We start from the raw sequence: 25,131 nt of genomic DNA, 5'->3' as shown, positions 1-25,131 counted from the left end.
AGAGGCGTCGCTATGGTTGGTGTCACCTGGGGCAGAACCTCTGGTGTCACCCGGGGCAGCATCTTTGGTGTCACCCCCATGAAATTCAAGGGCGGGGGTTGGTAAACTCCAGTTATGTCGCTACTGCATGCCCAGTCAGTGACTAATGTTTAGCAATGAGAACGTTTAAGGGCCATAAACCAAACAGGAAAATACTCCTCAACTTTATTAATGATAAAATTAATTGTAGTAATATTGAGGAAACAAACTCAAATACCACTTTGAGTACAGGCGACAGATCCTACATTTATTCATCGTCAACAATGCAAAAAAAAAAAAAATAAAAAACTTGAAAAATAAAGAAAAACATTGCAATATCAGAGAAACGCTAGTTCCAATTTGACCTTGAGTACAGGTAACATCTCAGTGAATCTGTTCTTACATTTTCTTGCCTTCAATTATGCAAAATCATCTATCACATCATCAAAATCAATGATTTTCCCTATACAGTGGACCCTCGCATAACGTTGGCATCACATAATGTTAAATTCGCATAACAATACTTTTAATGCTAACATTTTCCCTCGGATAACGTTAAAAAACTCACTTAACGATATTCGTTCTCGGGTACCAATTAATATCGTTATGTGAGGGTCCACTGTATAGGCTTATTTGTACTTTGTTAATGTATAATAGGCTATATAGAAATGAAGGATTCTTCTCTTATGTTGGTGCAGCACTGTTTTGGTCATTAATACCACCTTTTTTAGAGGCTCTATGGTGTCACCCCCTAAATGGTGTCACCCATTTTTCTGTCTCATGAACATGCAAGATTTCAGGTACGTCCTGCTACTTCTACTTACACTTAGGTCACACTACACATACATGTACAAGCACATACATGTATATACACACCCCTCTGGGTTTTCTTCTATTTTCTTTCTAGTTCTTATTCTTGTTTATTTCCTCTTATCTCCATGGGGAAGTGGAACAGAATTCTTCCTCCGTAAGCCATGCATGTTGTAAGAGGCGACTAAAATGCCAGTAGCAAGTTTCTAGTAACCCTTTCTCCTGTATATATTACTAAATGTAATGGAGAAACTTTTGTTTTTCCTTTTGGGCCACCCCGCCTCGGTGGGATACAGCCGGTGTGTTGAAAGAAAAGAAAGATTTATTTCTTTGCAAAGGTTACAGTGTGTGTTTACATATAATATGATTGGAATGAAGAAAACCACTATCATTATTACTATTATATTATTATTACTATTGTTATAATAATTATTATTAGTACATGGTGAAGGGCTCTTGATCTAGGGAACTGGATCTGTGCTCCAGTTCCTTAAATTAATAATAATAATAATAATCCTAGGTAGTAGGTTGGTAGACAGCACCCGCCCAGGGAGGTACTACCGTCCTGCCAAGTGAGTGTAAAACGAAAGCCTGTAATTGTTTTACATGATGGTAGGATTGCTGGTGTCCATTTTTCTGTCTCATAAACATGCAAGGTTTCAGGTATGTCTTGCTACTTCTACTTACACTTAGGTCACACTACACATACATTTTTTTTTTTTTTTCAAACAAGTCGGCCGTCTCCCACCGAGGCAGGGTGACCTAAAAAGAAAGAAAATCCCCAAAAAGAAAATACTTTCATCATCATTCAACACTTTCACCTCACTCACACATAATCACTGTTTTTGCAGAGGAGCTCAGAACACAACAGTTTAGAAGCATATACGTATAGAGATACACAACATATCCCTCCAAACTGCTAAATGTAAATGCTAAATGTAAAAGGAGAAACTTTCCTTTTTCTTTTTGGGCCACCCCCGCCTCGGTGGGATATGGCCGGTGTGTTGAAAGAAAGAAGAAAGAATGATAATAATAATACAATATAATAATAATAATGCAATAAGATCACAGTAAACAGGTGATTACAAAATATGCAAAACAACCACTGTGAAAGAATATAGAAATTCCAAGCACTTTCGTGACTACTCACATTATCAAGGAACAATAAAAGTAATGCATCAGAGGAAGGCATATAAAGGGTCTAGACCACACCTCGCTATCACATCCCACAACAAAGCCACACCTGACACGCGACTCATAAGAAAGAGAACACTGCAGCAGGCCTGCTGGCCCAACTAGACAGGTCCTTCACACAACCCAAACAAACTATTCTACCCAAGAAGAGAAGGCATATCAGCCAAGTTCTCATGGTAAGGGAGAACCAACATATTTTTAGTTGAATAAGGGTGGTTGTCCCTTTTTGGATTGTAAAAAGTATTTGTAGCAATTTTAAAAGATTTATCAATTACGTTTCTTTCACCTGTTCTTAGTAACCTATACATGGAATTTTTTGAAACAAGGCTGCTTAACACAATCCTCCCTAATAGAGCTAAATGGTTCAGATATGTTGATGATATTTTGTGTCTTATGCCCAAGAATGTAGATATATACCATTTCCTTGGTAAATTAAATAGCTTAGCCCATTCTGTAAACTTTACTGTTGAGTTTGAAGAAAATAACTCATTGCCTTTTCTAGATGTTTTAATTATTAAGGGTAATAATGAATTAAAATTTACAGAAAACCTACAAATAACTGTTCCTATGTATTCTATTATTCTTCACATCAAGATAGAGTTAAACTGTCTGTTTTCTCATCAATGTTTTTGAGAGCTTTACGTATTTGTAGTCCAGAGTTCGTAGATGAGGAAATATCCAAAATTTATGAAATAGCTAATGATTTGAAATACCCAAGAAACTTAATTGATAAATCTTTTAAAATTGCTAGAAATACTTTTTACAATCCAAAAAGGGACAACCAGCCTTATTCAACTAAAAATGTGTTGGTTCTCCCTTACCATGAAAACTTGGTTGATATGCCTTCTCTTCTTAAGACTTTTAATATCAAAGTTGTATTTAAAAGTCTTGATACAGTAAAAAAAACTTTTGGTAAAGAATTCCCCTCAAAATGCTGACGGATGTCTATAAGATTCCTTGTAAAATTTGCGATAAAGTTTATTATGGTCAAACTGGTAAATGTCTCGAACTAAGATTAAAACAACATGTTTCTATGTTATTAATATTGTTTATGTCATATTAGATGAATTGTGATAGATAAATAAGCCGCAGCATCATATTGAAGTACTATTTTGTAATTCCTCCTGACTCTGGTGGCCTGGTGGTTAACGCTCTCGCTTCACACGGTGAGGGCCTGGGTTCGATTCCCAGCCAGAGTAGAAACATTGGACGTGTTTCTTTCCACCTGTTGTCTATGTTCCCCATCAGTAAAATGGGTACCTGGGTGTTAGTCGACTGGTGTGGGTCGCATCCTGGGACACTGACCTAAGGAGGCCTGGTCACAGACCGGGCCGCGGGGGCGTTGACCCCCGGAACTCTCTCCAGATAAACTCCAGATAAACAGCAGGAATTCCCCTGGAATGAATTAATTTGTTGTTGTTCTTGTTCTTGTTGTTGTTCTTGTTGTTCTTGTTGTTCTTGTTGTTCTTGTTGTTGTTCTTGTTCTTGTTGTTGTTCTTGTTGTTCTTGTTGTTCTTGTTGTTGTTCTTGTTGTTGTTCTTGTTGTTCTTGTTGTTCTTGTTCTTGTTGTTCTTGTTGTTCTTGTTCTTGTTGTTCTTGTTCTTGTTCTTGTTGTTATTTTCTTGTTGTTTTCTTCTTCTTCTTCTTCAAGCCGGCCATCTCCCACCGAGGCAGGGTGACCCAAAAAAAAGAAAGAAAATCCCCAAAAAGAAAATACTTTCATCATTCAACACTTTCACCACACTCACACATTATCACTGTTTTTTGCAGAGGTGCTCAGAATGCAACAGTTTAGAAGCATACACATATAAAGATACACAACATATCCCTCCAAACTGGTATTTCAATTAATTTAAATGAAGGAAATTAACCCAGCATACGAACAAATCAGGATACAAACAAGGTAATGGAATGGATTAAATTCATAAGCAGAGGTTCCACTGTATATTACAGAAGTAGATATTGATTTTGATAGGTTTCATGACAAAAAAGTACTTTGAAATTGAGCTCCAAGTTGCAGAAATGTTCGATTTTTGCCTATGTTCAATGAACTTTCTTGTGTAAGTAAAGTTGGTTAATTTTATTAAGTTTATTCTAACCTAACCACTCTGTAATCCGGCAAACTCAATAATCCGGCATACTACAGGTCCCAGTGATGCTGGATTTGTGATGGCGGACCTGTACCAAGTGATTAGATAAGACATGGGAAATACAAGAGGCAGAGGAGTGGCAATTTTAATCAGAAATCAGTGGAGTTTTGAAGAGGTAATAGGGATAAACAGGACAAGAGGCAAATGACTTCATAGTGGGCTCTGCTAAGATTGGGGAACCCAACAAAGTAGTTGCTGTGATGTACTGCCTACCATCTGAGGCAGAATTACAAAGACAACAAAGTGACCATTGACATCATAGCAGAAGCTTCTAGGAGTGCATGTAGGGCTAAAGCAGATCTACTTATCATGAGGTTAGAAGGAAGTGAATATGTCAAGTGGCAAGTTGGAAGGTGGGGCCAGGAACTAAGATGCGACCTGCAACCACATATAAGGTACTTGTGGGTTGAACAGAGCAGCAAGTGTAAAAAACATGTCCATCTCCAACCACTCCAGGATTGAACCCGGGTCCTTCAGTTTTGAGCCAAATCACAATTACTGAGCTGTGATGCACTTCATTTCTGATAATTCAGTAGTTTGTCTAATTAAAATTTTGTTACTGTATTATTTTTAAATACATTACTGTGATGTTTTCCACTGAAATTATTTTTTTTGTTTTACCTATCTAGCAGATACTTGTATTTTTTTATTGTTCTTTTTATATTACAGTTAAGGGCGTTAATTTCTTTGGACCTGGTAGCCAGTATGTGATATCTGGCTCTGACTGTGGTAACATATTCTTCTGGCATCGGGAAACTGAAGCCATTGTTCAGTGTATGCCTGGGGATGAAAATGGGGTGGTAAGTATTGTTGGTTTTTAAAGTAATCCTTGTCAAACTAAAAAAATAATATACTTTTTAAGTCATTAAAATAGGATGGCCAGTGTGTTAAAAAATAATGATATAAAATTAGAATTAAGGATTTTATATTCTTTAAAAAAAATGTTAGATCTTAGCAGTATTTATATTTGCACTGAAATCTTTGAAGTATTCAAAGTTTATTAGAACCTGATGGGCATATTTGAGGTAAGGTTTATATTTCATCTTTAGATTGACATTTTTTTATACAGGTCATTTTTACGTAAGTGTAGAGTATGTATATTTTTAGGTAAATGTCCTGGAACCACACCCCCACATCCCAGTATTGGCAACTAGTGGCCTTGATGATGATATTAAGATCTGGGTTCCTACTTGTGAAGAAGATCCTGATTTGCCTAATTTGGAACAAGTAAGAAATTTGTATAGTACTAGATTTTCATATATGAGCAATGTGCATCGTAAAATCACCCCTGAAAGCACGCCAGTGCAGCTAAAATATGTAGTGTTAACCCTTTGACTGTTTCAGGCCCCTTTCTGAAACTGTCATTCTATGTCGCTAAATTTTTGAAAAAAAAAAAAAAAAAAAAAATTCTTATGAAATGTTAGAGAATCTTTTCCCGATGGTAATGACACCAAAAGTTCAAAATTTGGTTGAAAACTCGTGGAATTACGCTCCCGCGAAGTTAGCGGTCTCGGCGACATATGCGTATCGGCGATTTCGCCGACTTTGAGCCCTATTTTCTGCCAATTCCATTGTTCCAGTTGACCAAATTCATAACTATTTCTTTAGAACTCCATTTTATCTATCAGCTGAGTACAAGAAACCTCCCATTTACCAATTTGGACTACCCAGTATTGTGGTCAGAAATTGGCAATTTGGCCAATTTCATGCAAACTAAAAAAGATGCCAATTTCAAAATAGGGTCCAGAATAAACAAGGTAGACATTCTTGACACTAAAATAACATATCCTCTGTTCATTAGTCACATCTCTAGGCCCCTCTTATATTATTGCTTTCTATTTTGATTTTTTATTCATACAAAAATACAAAATTTACTGTTATGCAGACTACTGCATTATTTTAAAAATGGTATAAATAATATCAGTGCACTAGTGAAAGAATATTAGACTCCCCAGTTGACGTGTAGTGGACGTGTGGTGTGATTGTTTACTCCTGAACATTGGTAAAAATCGAACATTTCCGCTACTTTGAGCTCAGTTTCAAGGTCGTTTTCATCGTCAAAGTAATGAAAATCATCTCTATTTCTGTAATATGTTTTTCATTTTATCACCTAAGACCATGAAAACGCAAATATATCGATAAATACTATACAAAAATACACCTCAAAGTCGGCATTTTAATCCAAAAAAAACGATCAGTTTTTTTTCTCATTACGCACTGTGTGCGGCAGAATTTTTTTTATGTGGTGCACACTGACCACACAGACCCATTCTCTCACATGTGGGCCTACCAGCTTTCTTCCGCTTGATTTGAAGCCTCTAGAATTATTGAGTATATATACGTCTGAAACACTGGCTCGTAAGACGTATATATACGACCAAAACAGTCAAAGGGTTAAAGTAGGTTGGACAAATACATGGGTAGGTGTGGGTGGGTATGAGTTGGACCTGCCTAGTATGGGCCAGTAGGCTTACTGCAGTTCCTCCTATTATAAGTTTCCATTCATCATTCAAGCTGTTTTAAAACAAGTTCATCTTCATGTGCATACTGTACAGTATACATCCTTTCCCATAAAAAGATGTGGTTTAATCAGAGCCTTTTCTTATTTCATGTATACCCTCAAGTTTTACAAATGTGTGTTGGAGGTAGTAGCAGCCTTTTGTTGGTACAGTATTTGAATTTTATTCACTGAGCTGGCTTAGTTTTGTTATTTATATTTGACATGATCTTGTCAACTGGGCTGTCACTTCCAGTGATCACCTGCACTGTATCATATCTCATTTATTTGTATTGCCAAACCTTTTTCCATATGTAATTCATTTACAGGTCCTTATTATCACTTACCTTGGCACTCCAAACTCGCCTACTAGTCCATACACAACAGTCTTATACTTTAACATTAATGTCCCCTACAACCGTTATTCTCTCACTTGGTTCAGAACTCCCTTAACATTCACTTAACACTTCCCAAAATCTCTGTTTCTACACACATCTTGCATCCCTCTTTTATTCTGATACACACAGTTCTTTCATTTAAACACTTATAACTCCTCCTTTTCTTTACATAGTTGATCATATAATATTACCATTACTTCCTGAGCTCTGAATTGCTTTTAGTTTACATAATTTCTAGATAAGACTATGCAGATGCCCATTGCACCAGCCCTGACTTTTGCATCATTGATAATCAGTGATGCAAATTATTTCCTAAGAGCCACACAACATGCATCTTTGTAACCAATATTTAGTGACCATTACATGTACGTATTTGCAGGGATATCACTTGACTTCTAGTATCTTATTACTAATCAGTCATCAGAATTACAGTATTTCTTTCTTGTGTTTATTCAATGTTTATATTTAATTTACTGTATAGTAATAATGAAATATGTATGCATTTTCATCAGTACAAAATTTAAGAATAAAGTTCTGGAGAGACAGGCAGGAATGTAAAAGTACATTTAAATTTCTGAAAATTTTAAGCCTAATTTGGAGTTAATATTCATTAATAACACTTGATCTGAATAAGAAAAAACGTCACATTTTGATCCAGAATGAACAGTGAGCCCTTTCCCTCTCTTCCCTGTGCCCTCACTTAGAAGTATTAGCAGAGATGTAGGGTCTCGTGCTACATTCCCTGTCCCCATACTCAAAATTGTTAGTTTTAACCCTTTGACTGTTTCGGTCATATATATACGGCTTAAGAGCCACCTTGTTTGACATATAAATACATGTACTCCTAAATTCTAGCGGCTTCAAATCAAGCAGGAGAAAGCTGGTAGGCCCATATGTGAGAGAATGGGTCGGTGTGGTCAGTGTGCACCATATAAAAACAATCCTGCAGCACACAGTGCATAATGAGAAAAAAAAAACTCCGACCTTTTTTTTTTTTTTAATTAAAATGCCGACTTTGTGGTCTATTTTCGTATAGTATTTATGGTTGTACAGTGGACCCTCGACCAACGATATTAATCCGTTCCTGAGGGCTCATTGTTAGTCAAAATTATCGTTAGTCGAGTTAATTTTCCCCATGAGAAATGATGGAAATCAAATTAATCTGTGGAAGACACACAAAAGTATGAAAAAAAAAATTTTACCACATGAAATATTAAGTTTAATGCAATAGAATAATTACAATAACAACAATAACAATAGATTAATAACAATAGAATAATTGACACTTACCTTTAATGAAGATCTGGTGATGATTGATGGGATGGGAGGAGGGGAGAGTGTGGATGGTGTTATAGTGTTTAGAAGGGGAATCCCCTTTCATTAGGACTTGAGGTGTCAAGTCCTTGAGGACATTGTTTTTCCTGAACACACTGGGAGTTTCAGAGTGATACACCAAGAAAGGCTTCACTTTGCAATCACCACTAGCATTAGCACACATCACCACTAGTTGCAGGCATTTTTTTAATTAAATCGTCATGCAACTTCCTAGCCTTTTCACATATGATCACTTGAGAGATGCTATCTCCTGCTATCTGTTTTTCATTTATCCACACCAATAACAGTCTCTCAACATCTTCTATCACTTGTAATCTCAGTTTCGAAACATAGTTGCACCTTTGGCAAGAACAGCTTCCTTGATTGCCGTTTTCTTGCCCATAATAGTAGCGATGGTAGTAGGTTGGTAGACAGCAACCACCCAGGGAGGTACTACCGTCCTGCCAAGTGAGTGTAAAACGAAAGCCTGTAATTGTTTTACATGATGGTAGGATTGCTGGTGTCTTTTGTCTGTCTCATAAATATGCAAGATTACAGGCATGTCTTGCTACTTCTACTTACACATAGGTCACACTACACATACATGTACACGTTTATTTATACACACTCATCTGAGTTTTCTTTGATTTTATCTTAATAGTTCTTGGTCTTATTACTTTTCCTTTTATATCCATGGGGAAGTGGAATAAGAATCTTTCCTCCGTAAGCCATGCGTGTTGTAAAAGTCAACTAAAATGCCGGGAACAATGGGCTAGTAACCCCCTTTCCTGTAAAGATTACTAAAAAGAATAAGAAGAAAATTGTCAAAGTGGGAAGTCTGAATGTGCGTGGATGTTGTGCAAATGATAAGAAAGAGATGATTGTGGATGTTATGAATGAGAAGAAACTGGATGTCCTGGCTTTAAGTGAAACAGAGCTGAAGGGGGTGGGAGAGTTTCAATGGAGAGGAATAAATGGGATTAGGTCAGGGGTTTCAAATAAAGTTAGAGCTGAAGGAGTAGCAATGATGTTGAAGGATAAGCTATGGCAGGAAAAGAGGGACTACAAATGTATAAATTCAAGGATTATGTGGAGTAAAATAAAGATTGGATGTGAAAAGTGGGTTATAGTAAGCGTGTATGCACCTGGAGAAGAAAGAAGTGTAGAGGAGAGAGAGAGATTCTGGGAAATGTTGAGTGAATGCGTGGGGAGTTTTGAATCAAGTGTGAGAGTAATGGTGGTTGGGGATTTCAATGCTAAAGTGGGTAAAAATGTTATGGAGGGAGTAGTAGGTAAATTTGGGGTGCCAGGGGTAAATGTAAATGGGGAGCCTTTAATTGAGCTATGTGTAGAAAGAAATTTGGTAATAAGTAATACATATTTTATGAAAAAGAGGATAAATATACAAGGTATGATGTAGCACGTAATGAAAGTAGTTTGTTAGATTATGTATTGGTGGATAAAAGGTTGATGGGTAGGCTCCAGGATGTACATGTTTATAGAGGGGCAACTGATATATCGGATCATTATTTAGTTGTAGCTACAGTTAGAGTAAGAGGTAGATGGGAAAAGAGGAAGGTGGCAACAACAAGAGGGAGGTGAAAGTGTATAAACTAAGGGAGGAGGAAGTTCGGGCGAGATATAAGCGACTATTGGCAGAAAGGTGGGCTAGTGCAAAGATGAGTAGTGGGGGGGTTGAAGAGGGTTGGAATAGTTTTAAAAATGCAGTATTAGAATGTGGGGCAGAAGTTTGTGGTTATAGGAGGGTGGGGGGCAGGAGGAAAGAGGAGTGAATGGTGGAATGATGAAGTAAAGGGTGTGATAAAAGAGAAAAAGGTAGCTTATGAGAGGTTTTTACAAAGCAGAAGTGTTATAAGAAGAGCAGAGTATATGGAGAGTAAAAGAAAGGTGAAGAGAGTGGTGAGAGAGTGCAGAAGGAGAGCAGATGAAAGAGTGGGAGAGGCACTGTCAAGAAATTTTAATGAAAATAAGAAAAAAATTTGGAGTGAGTTAAACAAGTTAAGAAAGCCTAGGGAAAGTATGGATTTGTCAGTTAAAAACAGAGTAGGGGAGTTAGTAGATGGGGAGAGAGATGGCGAGAATATTTTGAGGAACTTTTAAATGTTGAGGAAGAAACGGAGGCGGTAATTTCATGCACTGGCAAGGGAGGTATACCATCTTTTAGGAGTGAAGAAGAGCAGAATGTAAGTGTGGTGGAGGTACGTGAGGCATTATGTAGAATGAAAGGGGGTAAAGCAGCTGGAACTGATGGGATCATGACAGAAATGTTAAAAGCAGGGGGGGATATAGTGCTGGAGTGGTTGGTACTTTTGTTTAATAAATGTATGAAAGAGTTGAAGGTACCTAGGGATTGGCGGAGAGCATGTATAGTCCCTTTATATAAAGGGAAAGGGGACAAAAGAGATTGTAAAAATTATAGAGGAATAAGTTTACTGAGTATACCAGGAAAAGTATACGGTAGGGTTATAATTGAAAGAATTAGAGGTAAGACAGAATGTAGGATTGCGGATGAGCAGGGAGGCTTCAGAGTGGGTAGGGGATGTGTAGATAAAGTGTTTACATTGAAGCATATATGTGAACAGTATTTAGATAAAGGTAGGGAAGTTTTTATTGCATTTATGGATTTAGAAAAGGCATATGATACAGTGGATAGAGGAGCAATGTGGCAGATGTTGCAAGTATATGGAATAGGTGGTAAATTACTAAATGCTGTAAAGAGCTTTTATGAGGATAGTGAGGCTCAGGTTAGGGTATGTAGAAGAGAGGGAGAATACTTCCCGGTAAAAGTAGGTCTTAGACAGGGATGTGTAATGTCACCATGGTTGTTTAATATATTTATAGATGGGGTTGTAAAAGAAGTAAATGCTAGGGTGTTCGGGAGAGGGGTGGGATTAAATTATGGGGAATCAAATTCAAAATGGGAACTGACACAGTTACTTTTTGCTGATGATACTGTGCTTATGGGAGATTCTAAAGAAAAATTGCAAAGGTTAGTGGATGAGTTTGAGAATGTGTGTAAAGGTAAAAAGTTGAAAGTGAACATAGAAAAGAATAAGGTGATGAGGGTATCAAATGATTTAGATACAGAAAATTGGATATCAAATTGGGGAGGAGGAGTATGGTTATTAGTTTAATATGTTTATTATGCACCCCATACCCATCCTGTGGGCGGTAGTCAAAAGATTACAGAGGTACATAATGGGTCCAGGGACTGGGCCTCAAAGTTTTGATAGTTGAGCAAGTTACAGAGGTAATGATTTCACAATTTACAAAGGTAATGAACTCCAGGTAGGTCTAGTCACAATCATGACAAGTTACAAAGGTATTTACAGATTACAGGGGTACACAATGGGTCCAGGGACCGGGCTCCAAAGTTTTGATGGCTGAACTAGGTACAAGGTAATGAACTCACAAGTTACAAAGGTAATGAATACTGTAAGAATGGTTACTTACGTTTATACATGGCTGCAATCATGAACAAATTTTAGAGTAATGAGCAATTCACACTTCCACACCCGGTCACAACTGTAGTGAGTTATTGGTGCAAATGTTGATTGCTGAGTCTCTGTCTCTCTCACACACACACACACACACACACACACACACACACACACACACACACACACACACACACACACACACACACACACACACACACAAATTCATACACACACACACAAATTCATACACACACACACATAAACACACACTCACACACACACACACACACACACACACACACACACACACACACACACACATAAACACACACACACATAAACACACACACACATACACACACACACACACACACACACACACACACACACACACACACACACACACACACACACACACACAAATTCATACACACACACACATAAACACACACACACACACACACACACACACACACACACACACACACACACACACACACACACATAAACACACACACACATAAACACACACACACACACACACACACACACACAAACACACACACACACACACATAAACACACACACACACACACACACACAAACTCACACACATGCACACACACTCATACACACACACACTCATACTCACACACACTCATACTCACACACACACACACACACACACACACACACACACACACACACACACACACACACACACACACACACACACACACACACACACACACACACACACACACACACACACACACACACATGCACATGTGTGGTAATGCTTTATTTACAGCTAGCAAAGTCAGGGTATTTCTCCAGAATGGTCTGTAATATACCACTGTGGATAAAATACTTAGCCATTTCTTGAACACTTCTGAGTGAGTTGTTTCTAAATTCATTAATTTTATCGCACTCCAGTACATAATGACGCAGGGTGTGACAATAATCCATCTGGCAAAGTTTACATTTCGTTTGGTCTACATCTGGTGGTGGTGATTTAACCTGCCAAAGATACTTGTAACCCAGCCGGAGCCGGGCGGTAGTGACATCCAAGAGTCTGCTTATTTTGTTGGATGCACCATAGACATGTGGCTCCTCCTGCATGATAGAATGATGATAGATGGACTCACTGGTGTCAATCTCCCTGTGCCTTAAGTCCATAAAATTCAGCTGAAGTTCTTTTCGTATTATTGTTCTCAAACTACTACCTGACAAGCCAAGATTGTAATCTACTCCCTCTTTGAAAGCATACAGCTTAGCCAATTTATCAGTTCTATCATGCATCTGAAGACCAATGTGAGATGGAATCCACAGCATGTGCACTCTGACTCCACTGTCCACAATCCTACCATACCTGTGTCTGGCTTCTGACACAAGCATGCCACAATTTATGCTTAATGAGTTGAGAGCATTTATGGATGACAGAGAATCAGTTACAATTAAACTGTCAATCTTTGATACATTGATGCATTTCAGTGCAAGGAGTATGGCAAACAGTTCTGTCTGAAGGGTAGAGGCCCAATTATTGATGCGTGCTCCAATTTCTTTAAGAGAGCCATCACTCTGTACGACAACAGCAGCACTACCAGCTGCACCAGTGGATTGGTGAACAGAACCATCAACGTAAATAATTTGCGAGAGTGTGTGCTGTGTGACTAAGTTATCAATACAGCTTAAGGCCTCATGTTTGGCTTCAAGGCGAAGTTTTGGTTGTGATTTAAGAAGTAGTTTGGGGGGAAATGGAGGAATGGTAGTTTGGAATGGGGTAATATTCCATGGAGCAGAGAAGTGCCGCTGTTGGCTTACTTGACATAGATCATGTATCTGATTCATGCGGAGGTCGGTTCCAGTTTTTTCGATCCATCTGGAGGAGTGTTCACCAGTGCTGAGGAAAGTTTGGAGGGCTTCTGTGCAGGGGTTTGAATGGGCTTGCCTGAGCATATTAACCCCAATTAGGATATTTCTTTCAGTAACACGATCTCTGATGCTTGGAATATCAAGTTCTTTTTGCATATTTAAAATTTTGGCAGTACGAAAGCATCCTAGGATGATCCTCATTGCTTCGTTCTGCAGTTTTTCCAGCCCTCCAAGCTTCCAGTCAGACACAAGAGCAAGTAGTGGCGCAGCATAATCAACCAATGATCTAATATAAGCAAGATACATCATTTTCACAATTTTAACATTAGCACCATACCTGGGGTGAAGCCCTGCCACAACTCTAAGTGCTCTTAGTCGTTCTTTGTATTGGCGACAAAGTCTTGTTACAACAGGTCCAAGTAGTGGAACCTCAAAGCCTAGATACCTGTATCTGCTTACATATTCTAGAAGAGACCCATCATGCAATTGGATCTGACGAACTGTGCCTCTCTGTCGAGGAGGACGCCTATTGAGTATCTTTGTTTTATCAGTAGAGATTATCAACCCCAGGTCCTGACACGAGGCTAGTACATGATGGAAGAAGTGAATGTTTTCAGATACTTGGGAGTTGACGTGTCGGCGGATGGGTTTGTGAAGGATGAGGTTAATCATAGAATTGATGAGGGAAAAAAGGTGAGTGGTGTGTTGAGGTATATGTGGAGTCAAAAAACGTTATCTATGGAGGCAAAGCAGGGAATGTATGAAAGTATAGTAGTACCAACACTCTTACATGGATGTGAAGCTTGGGTGGTAAATGCAGCAGCGAGGAGACGGTTGGAGGCAGTGGAGATGTCCTGTCTAAGGGCAATGTGTGGTGTAAATATTATGCAGAAAATTCGGAGTGTGGAAATTAGGAGAAGGTGTGGAGTTAATAAAAGCATTAGTCAGAGGGCAGAAGAGGGGTTGTTGAGGTGGTTTGGTCATTTAGAGAGAATGGATCAAAGTAGAATGACATGAAAAGCATATAAATCTATAGGGGAAAGAAGGAGGGGTAGGGGTCGTCCTCAAAAGGGTTGGAAAGAGGGGGTAAAGAAGGTTTTGTAGGCAAGGGGCTTGGATTTCCAGCAAGCGTGCATGAGCGTGTTAGATAGGAGTGAATGGAGACGAATGATACTTGGGACCTGACGATCTGTTGGAGTGTGAGCAGGGTAATATTTAGTGAAGGGATTCAGGGAAACCGGTTATTTTCATATAGTCGGACTTGAGTCCTGGAAATGGGAAGTACAATGCCTGCACTTTAAAGGAGGGGTTTGGGATATTGGCAGTTTGGAGGGATATGTTGTGTATCTTTATACGTATATGCTTCTAAACTGTTGTATTCTGAGCACCTCTGCAAAAGCAGTGATAATGTGTGAGTGTGGTGAAAGTGTTGAATGATGATGAAAGTATTTTCTTTTTGGGGATTTTCTTTCTTTTTTGGGTCACCCTGCCTCGGTGGGAGACGGCCGACTTGTTGAAAAAAAAAAAATAGTAGCGATGGTTGATTGGGGTTTTGTGTACAACCTGGCTAGCTCGGAGACACGCACTCCACTTTCATACTTAGCAGTGATCTCTTTCTTCATATCCATAGTAATTCTCACCCTTTTTGCTGTAGGGTTAGCACTAGAAGCTTTCTTGGGGCCCATGGTGACATATTTTGCAGGTGCAATCACTACAAACGCTGTGATAATATGAAATGTTCCGATTGTATGTTTGGATGGGACCATGGGACCATAGACGCGTCTGGGACGGAACGAATTGCGTTGGTCGAGTTTTTTAGCGCTAGTCGAGGCAAAATTTTTGCGTTAAAATGTATTGCTAGTCGGATTTAACATTAGACGATGCCAGCGTTGGTCTAGGGTCCACTGTATTCTCGTTTTCTTGGTCTCATTTGATAGAATGAAAAACATATTACAGTGGACCCCCGGTTAACGAACTTTTTTCATTCCAGTAGTATGTTCAGGTGCCAGTACTGACCGAATTTTTTCCCATAAGGAATATTGTGAAGTAGATTAGTCCATTTCAGACTCCCAAACATACACATACAAACGCACTTACATAAATACACTTACATAATTGGTCGCATTTGGAGGTGATCGTTAAGCGGGGGTCCACTGTATAGAAATAGAGGTGATTTTGATTGGTTTTACTATGAAAAGAACCTTGAAATGGAGCTCAAAGTAGGGGAAATGTTTGATTTTTGGCGATGTTCAAAAGTAAACAAATGATGTCATTTTCCAATAAATGTCCAAGTAGCCATTCTAATATGCAGTCATGAATGGGTTGACATTATTTATACAATTATTACAATATTGCAGTAGTCTGCATAACAGTAAATCTTCTATTTTTTGTTATAACAAAAATTCAAAATAGAAAGCAAGAGTAATATCAGAGGGGCCTGGAGACGTGACTGATGAACAAAGAAAATGTTATTTTAGAGCCAGGAATGTCTGCATTGTTCATTCTGGGCCCTATTTTGAAATTGTCATATTTTTTAATTTTCGTGTAATTGGCCAAATCACAAATTTCTGACCACGTTATTGGGTAGTTGAAATTGGTAAATGGGCAGTTTCTTGTACTCAATTGATAGAAAATATGGAGTTCTAAAGAAATGGCTATGAATTTGGTTGACTGGAACAATGGAATTAGCCAAAAATAGGGCTCAAAGTGGGAAATCACCGATTTGTAAATATCACCGAGGTTGCTAACTTTGTGAGAGCATAATTCCATCAGTTTTCCATCAAATTTCGTTCTTTTGGTGTCATTACAATCGGGAAAAGATTCTCTATCATTTCATAAGAGTTTTTTTTTTTTTTTTTTTTTTCAAAAGTTTTGCGACACCAGGAGACACCTCAGCATTTGGGGTTGCGACAGTCAAGGGGTTAAGTATGTAATATGACATCGCTCACTTTTTTTTTTTCTCCAAAAATTTGTGAAATAGTTCCATTTATAGATGGCAGTACTGCTTTGCCTTTTACATAACTATATATTCTGACTTTTAAAGTAGTTAGTCCTGAAGCAGTTTTCATGAAAGTTTTACATTTAGATTTCTAAATTAGACAATTACATGTATTTTGGTATATTAATACCATATTCTATTCGTGTATAAAATATTTTGAAACTTTATCCTGTATGCTATGGAATTTTTCACATTTTAGATTTTTGACAGTTTCTCCTAGGGTGACACCTAAGGGTTAATTTTTGTTGTGGTTGGAAAGCTTTAAGGTAATTGTCTTGCTATTTCCCCCCCCCCCCCAACAAGTCGGCCGTCTCCCACCGAGGCAGGGTGACCCAAAAAAGAAAGAAAATCCCTTTGAAAATCACTTTGTGTTATTGTTTTTATTAAAAAGTCTTACATCTTTCAGACTGTAAAATCAAATTTGAGGAAGCGTCATAAGGAGCGCTATGAAGAATTCACTGGATTGGACACGCAGATGCTGATGGTTCTATGGCACCACATACGACGGACAGATCGCAGACGTCGTAGGGTGAGTCTTTGCCCATATATGTGTACGTATATATACATGTATATTTCTATATTTCACATGCAGTTGTTAACCTGGTAAGTATGAAAAATTTGTTAAATATTTACTAACATTTTGTGTATTGTTCAAAAGTCTATTGGTTAATTAATATATTTGTTCAATGGTTAACTTACTGTACAGTTCTTGTATTCACCCGTCATCCACCAACTGTAATAGCCTTGAGCTGGGTAGTACACAGTTCCTCCTACCATCTGTAGTAGTCTTGAGGTGGGCAGCACACCTTTGGCTTGTGCAGTCTCTCTCCCAATCTGCAGTAGCCTTGAGGGATGTGCTTTGATGCAGTAGAGGGCTCTTGAACCAAAGAATTAGAACTTTTTCCCTCACTTGGATTGAATCTAATTGCCTCTCATTTCTCTGGTGCTGTATGACCTCCTACAGGTTTAGCACTTCTCCATGAAACAGGTGTGGTCTCATTCTCATAGCAGACATAGGTATAACCATAGTTTTGTATCATCCTTGCAGATGATACTAAAGTAAGCATGTAAGATGCTTCTGTAAAAAGACGGAAAAATTGCAAGTAGATGGAGGAATTTGGGACAGTATGTAATGAAGGAAATTTAAAGCAAATGTAGGAAAGAGAAAGATGATGAGGGCTACGAAAAGAATAGGCAGTGAAAAATTAATAGATTGGAAGGAGGAGTATGGAGGAAGTGAATATACATGTATTCAGATATTTGGGAGTGGACATGTCATCAGATGGGTCCATGAAAGATGAGTGAACCAGACAGTAGACAAGGGGGAAAAAGGTAAGTGATGTGTTGAGGCATATGTGGAAAGAATGAAAACATGAAGACTGACTATGGGGAAAATGTAGCAGGATATAGTGGTACCAACACTTCTATGTAGGTGTATAGCATGGACTTTAAATCTTGCATCAGGGAGGAGGCTGGAGGCAAAGATTTAACATTTGAGAGCATTGTGTGGTATAAATACCATATGCATGGAATTTTGAATGTAGAAATTAGAACATGGAGTTACCAAAGGTATAATTCAGAGGCTGAGAAGGAGAAGTTGAGGTGGTTTGGGTATTAAGGAGAGATGGAGCAGAATTGGATGAATAAGAGGGTGTATAAACCTGGTTTGGAAGGTGGGGATGAGGTCTCAGGAAGGGTTAAAGGGAGGGTTAAAGGAGGCTTTAAAGTGATAGGAGCATCAGCATTCAGCAGACTTGTCTTAGATCAGAATGAATGTGGAAGAGGAGTTTTTATCACATGATGTACTGTTGGAATGTGAGCAAGATAACATTGATGATGGGAGTCAGGAAAACCAGTTATCTGAACTTGAGCCATGGAGGGAAAGTACAGTGCTTTCTCTCTGAAGTATGGGTAGTAGTCTTGCAGTTCAGAGTGTTGTTTGAATTACTATCTCTGCAAATGTCTGATAAGACAACTATTGAGTAATGATTGATATGTTTTCTATTTTTTGAGTCGCCCTACCTCGGAAGGAGATGTCCTGTGTGTTAAAAAAAAAAAAAACTATATATCAGATGCAATCTTGCAGTTGGCAGAGGAATATAATGAGATGTTCACTTGCGATAGATTACAAAATAGGAGAACCATCACATAGACCAATAGAAAAATGTCAAAGATTTCGATATATGTAACAGTATCAGGTGACTTTTTAGAGAACACTAAGGCAAATGTTGCTAAAGTAAAAAAAAAAAATGACATGGTGAATAGTGTGAACTTTCAAAACAAGAGAAATAGCTCCAGTGGGGGGACTGTTTGTCACCAGTGCTCTCTAATTTAGAATATTGTTCGGTATTGACAGCTCCATTCAAGGAGGGAGAAATAATTTTTGTTTTACACTGGCCGTCTACCACCAAGGTAGGGTGACTGCAAAGAAAAAAACATTTTAACTGTCACTCCAGGACTCAAGTCCAGCTAACCAGTTTCTCTGAATAATAAAGCATTTAAAATACTTGAACTTTCGAAAATACCTAGCACTGTAATCTTAGAGCAAAGGAAACAGAGATTCCTGATAATGAAGTACAGTGGAACCTTGGTTATAGGCAGTCACGGAAATCGGCCAATTCGGAAATTGAGCACTTTTATTGGTGAAATTTTGCTCCTGATATCAGCCGTGCTCCTGGATATAGGCCGTATGAGATGCATCACCACTGACCAGTGATAGTCTTTCTCATGGGTATCACACTCGGTCTGCACGTCTCTCTCGTTGGATTAGGAATACAGTGGACCAACGATATTAATCCGTTCCTGAGAGCTCATTGTTAGTCGAAATTATCGCTAGTCAAGTTAATTTTCCCCATAAGAAATAATGGAAATTAAATTAATCCGTTCCTGACACCCCAAAGTATTGAAAAAAAAAATTTACCACATGAAATATTACACAAATAACCCGCACATAAAAGAGAGAAGCTTACGACGACGTTTCGGTCCGACTTGGACCATTGACAAAGTCACACTAACAGAGGTGGAGCAGAACGGCTATATATAGGCAGGAAGAGGTGGAGGTAGTAGTAGTAGTAGTAGTACAAGAATTGTATATAATACCGACAAGATGAAATTAAGACACATGCACAACACCCGGGTATCGTTCCAGTCACGGTATTGTGCCTTTTTGTTATTTATACATGAAATATTAATTTTAATACGCACAAACTGAAGAAGACATGTACAATTATATGACACTTACCTTTATTGAAGAGATGGTGATGATTGATGGAATGGGAAGAGGGGAGAGTGTGGATGGTGTTAGCGTTTAGCAGGGGAATCCCCTTCCATTAGGACTTGGTGTCAAGTCCTTTTCCGGGGTTACTTCCCTTCTACTTTTAATGCCACTAGGACCAGCTTGAGTCACTTGACCTCTTTCGCACAACATATCTGTCCATAGAGCTCTGTACCTCCCGTTCCTTTACGATTTGTCTAAAATGAGCCACAACATTGTCATTGTAATAGTCACCAGCACGGCTTGCAATAGCTGTGTTAGGGTGATTTTCATCCATAAAGGTTTGCAGTTCAACCCACTTTGCACACATTTCCTTAATCTTTGAAGTAGGCGCAATGGATTCCACAACTGGCATAGGCATCTCAGGGTTAGCCCCAAACCCTTCAAAATCTTTCTTAATTTCCATACTAATTCTCACCCTTTTTATCACAGGGATGGCACTAGAAGCTTTCTTGGGGCCCATGGTGACTTATTTTGCAGGTGCAATCACTAAAAACGCTGTGATAATATGAAATGTTCCGATTGTATGTTTGGATGCAACTGCAGTGGCTGGCTTGTAAACACTGCGCAGGCCACATGTCGACGCGTCTCGAACGGAACGAATCGTGTCGGTCAAGTTTTTTAGCGGTAGTCGAGGCAAAATTTTTGCGTTAAAATCTATCGCTAGTCGGATTTAACGTTATACGATGCCATCGTTGGTCGAGGGTCCACAGTACTTCATGGCTTTATCCATTGTTTCAGTTTTTTTTTTTGTTGATTGCGACTGTGAAATAAGCCACAATGGGGCCAAAGAAAGTTCAGAGTGCCAGCCCTTTGGTAAAGAAGGCGAGAAACACAATAGAAATTCAGAAAGAACGCTCCAGCCTGGATACTTCCCCGCACACACCAGCCAGGGCACTTCCCCACACACCAGCCAGGACACTTCCCCACACACCAGCCAGGACACTTCCCCGAACACCAGCCAGGACACTTCCCTGCACACCAGCCAGGGCACATCCCCACACACCAGCCAGGGCACGTCCCCGCACACCAGCCAGGGCGCGTCCCCGCACACCAGCCAGGGCACGTCCCCGCACACCAGCCAGGGCACGTCCCCGCACACCAGCCAGGGCACGTCCCCGCACACCAGCCAGGGCTCGTCCCCGCACACCAGCCAGGGCACGTCCCCGCACACCAGCCAGGGCACGTCTCCGCACACCAGCCAGGGCACGTCCCTGCACACCAGCCAGGGCACGTCCTTGCACACCAGCCAGGGCACTTCCCTGTACACCAGCCAGGGCATGTCCCCGCACACCAGCCAGGGCACGTCCCCGCACACCAGCCAGGGCACGTCCCCGCACACCAGCCAGGGCACGTCCCCGCACACCAGCCAGGGCACGTCCCCGCACACCAGCCAGGGCACGTCCCCGCACACCAGCCAGGGCACGTCCCCACACACCAGCAAGGGCACGTCCCCGCACACCAGCCAGGGCACGTCCCCGCACACCAGCCAGGGCACGTCCCCGCACACCAGCCAGGGCACGTCCCCGCACACCAGCCAGGGCACGTCCCCGCACACCAGCCAGGGCACGTCCCCGCACACCAGCCAGGGCACGTCCCCGCACACCAGCCAGGGCACGTCCCCGCACACCAGCCAGGGCACGTCCCCGCACACCAGCCAGGGCACGTCCCCGCACACCAGCCAGGGCACGTCCCCGCACACCAGCCAGGGCATGTCCCCGCACACCAGCCAGGGCATGTCCCCGCACACCAGCCAGGGCATGTCCCCGCACACCAGCCAGGGCATGTCCCCGCACACCAGCCAGGGCATGTCCCCACACACCAGCCAGGGCATGTCCCCGCACACCAGCCAGGGCACTTCCCCCGCACTCCAACCAGGGCACTTCCCCGCACTCCAACCAGGGCACTTCCCTGCACTCCAGCCAGGGCACTTCCCCCGCACTCCAACCAGGGCACTTCCCCACACACCAGCCAGGGCACTTCCCTGCACACCAGTCAGGGCACTTCCCTACACACACTTGACAGCCCTACTCCTGTTGTGGAATCTATTGTGGCTTTGGGAAGTCCATGGGGTTGAATGTGAGTGGCCAGGAAATTGCTTCAGAGGAGGAGGAAGAGAGAGGGAAGAAGGTGCCTTCTTCAGTGATTAAGGACATTTGTGCAAAGTGGAGAGAGGTGCAAAGTTTTGTGGAGAAATATCACCCGAACAAAGCTGTTGCAAGCCATGTCTGCTACATGTTCAATGACAATGCTGGTCCTAGTGCCAGTAAAAGACAAAGAAGGGAAGTAACCCCAGAGAGGGCTTTGATACCTAAAGTCCTAATGGAGGGGGGATTCCCCTTCCAAACAATAATCAGTCCTCCCTCTCTCCTCACCTTCTTCCATATGCCAACAAGAGTCTTCGATAAAGGTATGTAATGTTCATCTATTATTAAAATTACTGCATTTCTTTCTCATTGTTTTGTGTATGTAACACTATAGTTAATCTTTAAAAAATGTATTTTTTGTTAATATTTTTGGGTGTCTGGAACGGATTAATTGCATTTACACTATTTCTTATGGGAAATACTGATTCAGTTTTAGGTCATTTCGGATTTAGGCCAATCTTCTGGAACAGATTATTGCCTGAAACCGGGGTTCCACTGTACCTGAGGTCCTAGTTCCAATTATTCACTTCCATAACAATATACAGCTTGACCATCACTAATCCGGTGTCATCGAGACCTGTAGGGTGCTGCATTAGTGATTTTATAGTTACATAGTGGTTAGAGTAGAATACACTTAACCCAACAGTGATATTTATGCAGCGGTGATTTCACCCACTTTACACCTAGATTTCGTTCATTCCATTGTTCTGGTGTACCAAATTCATATCTATTTTGCTAGTATTTCTTCTATTTTGTTGATTGAGTACAAGAAACTGCCCATTTACCTATTTCAGCTACCCAATAAAGTGGTCAGAAATCAGTAATTTGGCTAATTTCACAAAATTCAAGAGGTGCCAATTTCAAAATAGGGTCCACTGTAAACAATGCAGACATTCCTGGCACTAAAATAACATTTTCTCTGTTCATTAGTCACATCTCAAGGCCCCTCTTATGTTACATCTGCTTTCCATTTTAAATTTTTTATTCACACAAAAGATAGAAGATTTACTGTTATTCAGACTACTGCATTATTGTAATGATTGTATAAATAATGTCAACCCATTCATGACTGCATATTAGACCATCCCGTTGGACACACATTGTTTACTCTTGAACATCGGCAACAATCCGACATTTCCGCTACTTTGAGCTCAATTTCAAGGTACTTTCCATCGTGAAACCAATCAGAATCATATCTATTTCTGTAATATATCTTCATTCTATCAAATGAGACCAAAAAAAAACGAGAATACAACCATAAAAACCGTACAAAAATACACCACAAAGTCACTGTTTTACACCATAAACACGGTCACAGTTTTTTCTCATTATGCACTGCGTGCTGCAAGATTTTTTTTATATAGTGTACACTTACCATATAGACCTATTCTCTCACATATAGGCCCCAATTTGCCGGTCACAGCTTATCTGAGTGACCCGAGCTCATGGCGACCAACAGTGGCTTCAAAGCTACCTCATCTTTTATGGAAAATGTACAGTGTATGTGCTTTACAGAGTGAGAAGCATTTTTTATTCATTAAAACCATGGCTAGGGCTAAAAGTGAGCAGGTTATAACAATAAATGGAGAAAAAGAAATTGGAATGACTTATGCAGCAAGTAGGGCCACCAAACAGTAGGGCCAGGTTGGTGTGGCAACCCCGGAAATCTGAAATCATGCTAGCTGAAATTAGTGCTGGATTACTGATTGCTGGATTAGTGATGGCCGACCTGTACTGGAGTGAGAGTTACAGAAGGAAGTGTAAAATGGGTCCTCGCAAGGAAGGACACTGTGAGTACATTGAGAAAACGTTGTACTACCATCCCTGGTGTAAGATTATTCAACCTGCTACCAGCAGATATCAGAAATATTGCTAGAGCAAGTATAGAAATGATCAGGAGGCAATTAGAATACTACCTTAGCGAAATGCCAGATCAACCAGTGAGGGCTATGTTACTCAGCAGGCTATCAACAGCAGCAGCCAGGTTGAGCAGTCAAACAGAAAAAGGAAATACTGGCTCCAAGACAAGCTTTGTGGGTAGAAAAACCATCTAAATTGGTTACGGGTATAGCGGTGGATTTTATGCGAAAATGGTCTAAACATCTCCCCTTCCCCCACTTGTAATTGGTTTCTCTGGTTAACTCCTCTTCTATAAATAAATATGATAGCACTTGGTAACATTTAAGAGAGATACAGCCCTTTATCTCTTATGAATGTGTTCAAATAGTATATTTTTGTTATACAATTATTTGTTTATCTGTGTATCAAAAGCATTTATTTTTTAAAATGCTTTATTTTGGCATATGTGTGGTATGCTCATATTTCTATTACAACTTTGTCAACAAATGTGGACTTTTTATGATAAATGCTGCATAGATATATTTAACCCAATTTTATTTTTACACACTGAGCATAATCCTCGCATTAGGTAGTAGGTTGGTAGACAGCAACCGCCCAGGAAGGTACTACCGTCCTGCCAAGTGAGTGTAAAACGAAAGCCTGTAATTGTTTTACATGATGGTATTATTGCTGGTGTCCTTTTTTCTGTCTCATGAACATGCAAGATTTCAGGTATGTCTTGCTACTTCTACTTACACTTAGGTCACACTACACATACATGTGCAAGCGCGCACATACACACCCCTGTGGGTTTTCTTCTATTTTCTTTCTAGTTCTTATTCTTGTTTATTTCCTCTTACCTCCATGGGGAAGTGGAACAGAATTCTTCCTCCGTAAGCCATGCGTGTTGTAAAAGGTGACTAAAATGCCGGGAGCAAGGGGCTAGTAACCTTTTCTCCTATATATATTACTAAACGTAAAAGGATAAATTTTCATTTTTACTTTTGGGCCACCCCGCCTCGGTGGGATACGGCCGGTGTGTTGAAAGAAAGAAAGAAATACACGAGCGAGAGGGGTTGGATTTGAACGGGACTTGCATATATTAGTGGATAGAGTTATATTGTGAATAGAGATATATTGTGTATTTTTATACATA

At 40.1% G+C, this 25,131-nt stretch overlaps 1 protein-coding gene across 12 annotated transcripts in view; it reads left to right on the top strand.

Annotated features, from left to right (window-relative positions):
• Positions 1 to 25,131, top strand: part of LOC128698972 (DDB1- and CUL4-associated factor 8) — a 145,364-nt gene that overhangs the window by 72,908 nt on the left and 47,325 nt on the right. For all 12 annotated transcript variants that reach the window (XR_011393539.1, XR_008408528.2, XM_053791452.2 and 9 more), the window contains 3 exons: positions 4,842 to 4,972; positions 5,280 to 5,399; positions 17,122 to 17,244. Coding sequence is in view for 10 of the 12 variants with exons in the window: in XM_053791452.2 (XP_053647427.1) it covers positions 4,842 to 4,972; positions 5,280 to 5,399; positions 17,122 to 17,244 (374 nt within the window). In the remaining 2 variants the exon portion in view is untranslated. The remainder of the gene's footprint in view (positions 1 to 4,841; positions 4,973 to 5,279; positions 5,400 to 17,121; positions 17,245 to 25,131) is intronic.

Source organism: Cherax quadricarinatus, chromosome 55 (genome assembly GCF_038502225.1).
Source record: "Cherax quadricarinatus isolate ZL_2023a chromosome 55, ASM3850222v1, whole genome shotgun sequence".
Taxonomy (NCBI): domain Eukaryota; kingdom Metazoa; phylum Arthropoda; class Malacostraca; order Decapoda; family Parastacidae; genus Cherax; species Cherax quadricarinatus.
This window is presented reverse-complemented; position numbering and strand designations above follow the sequence as displayed.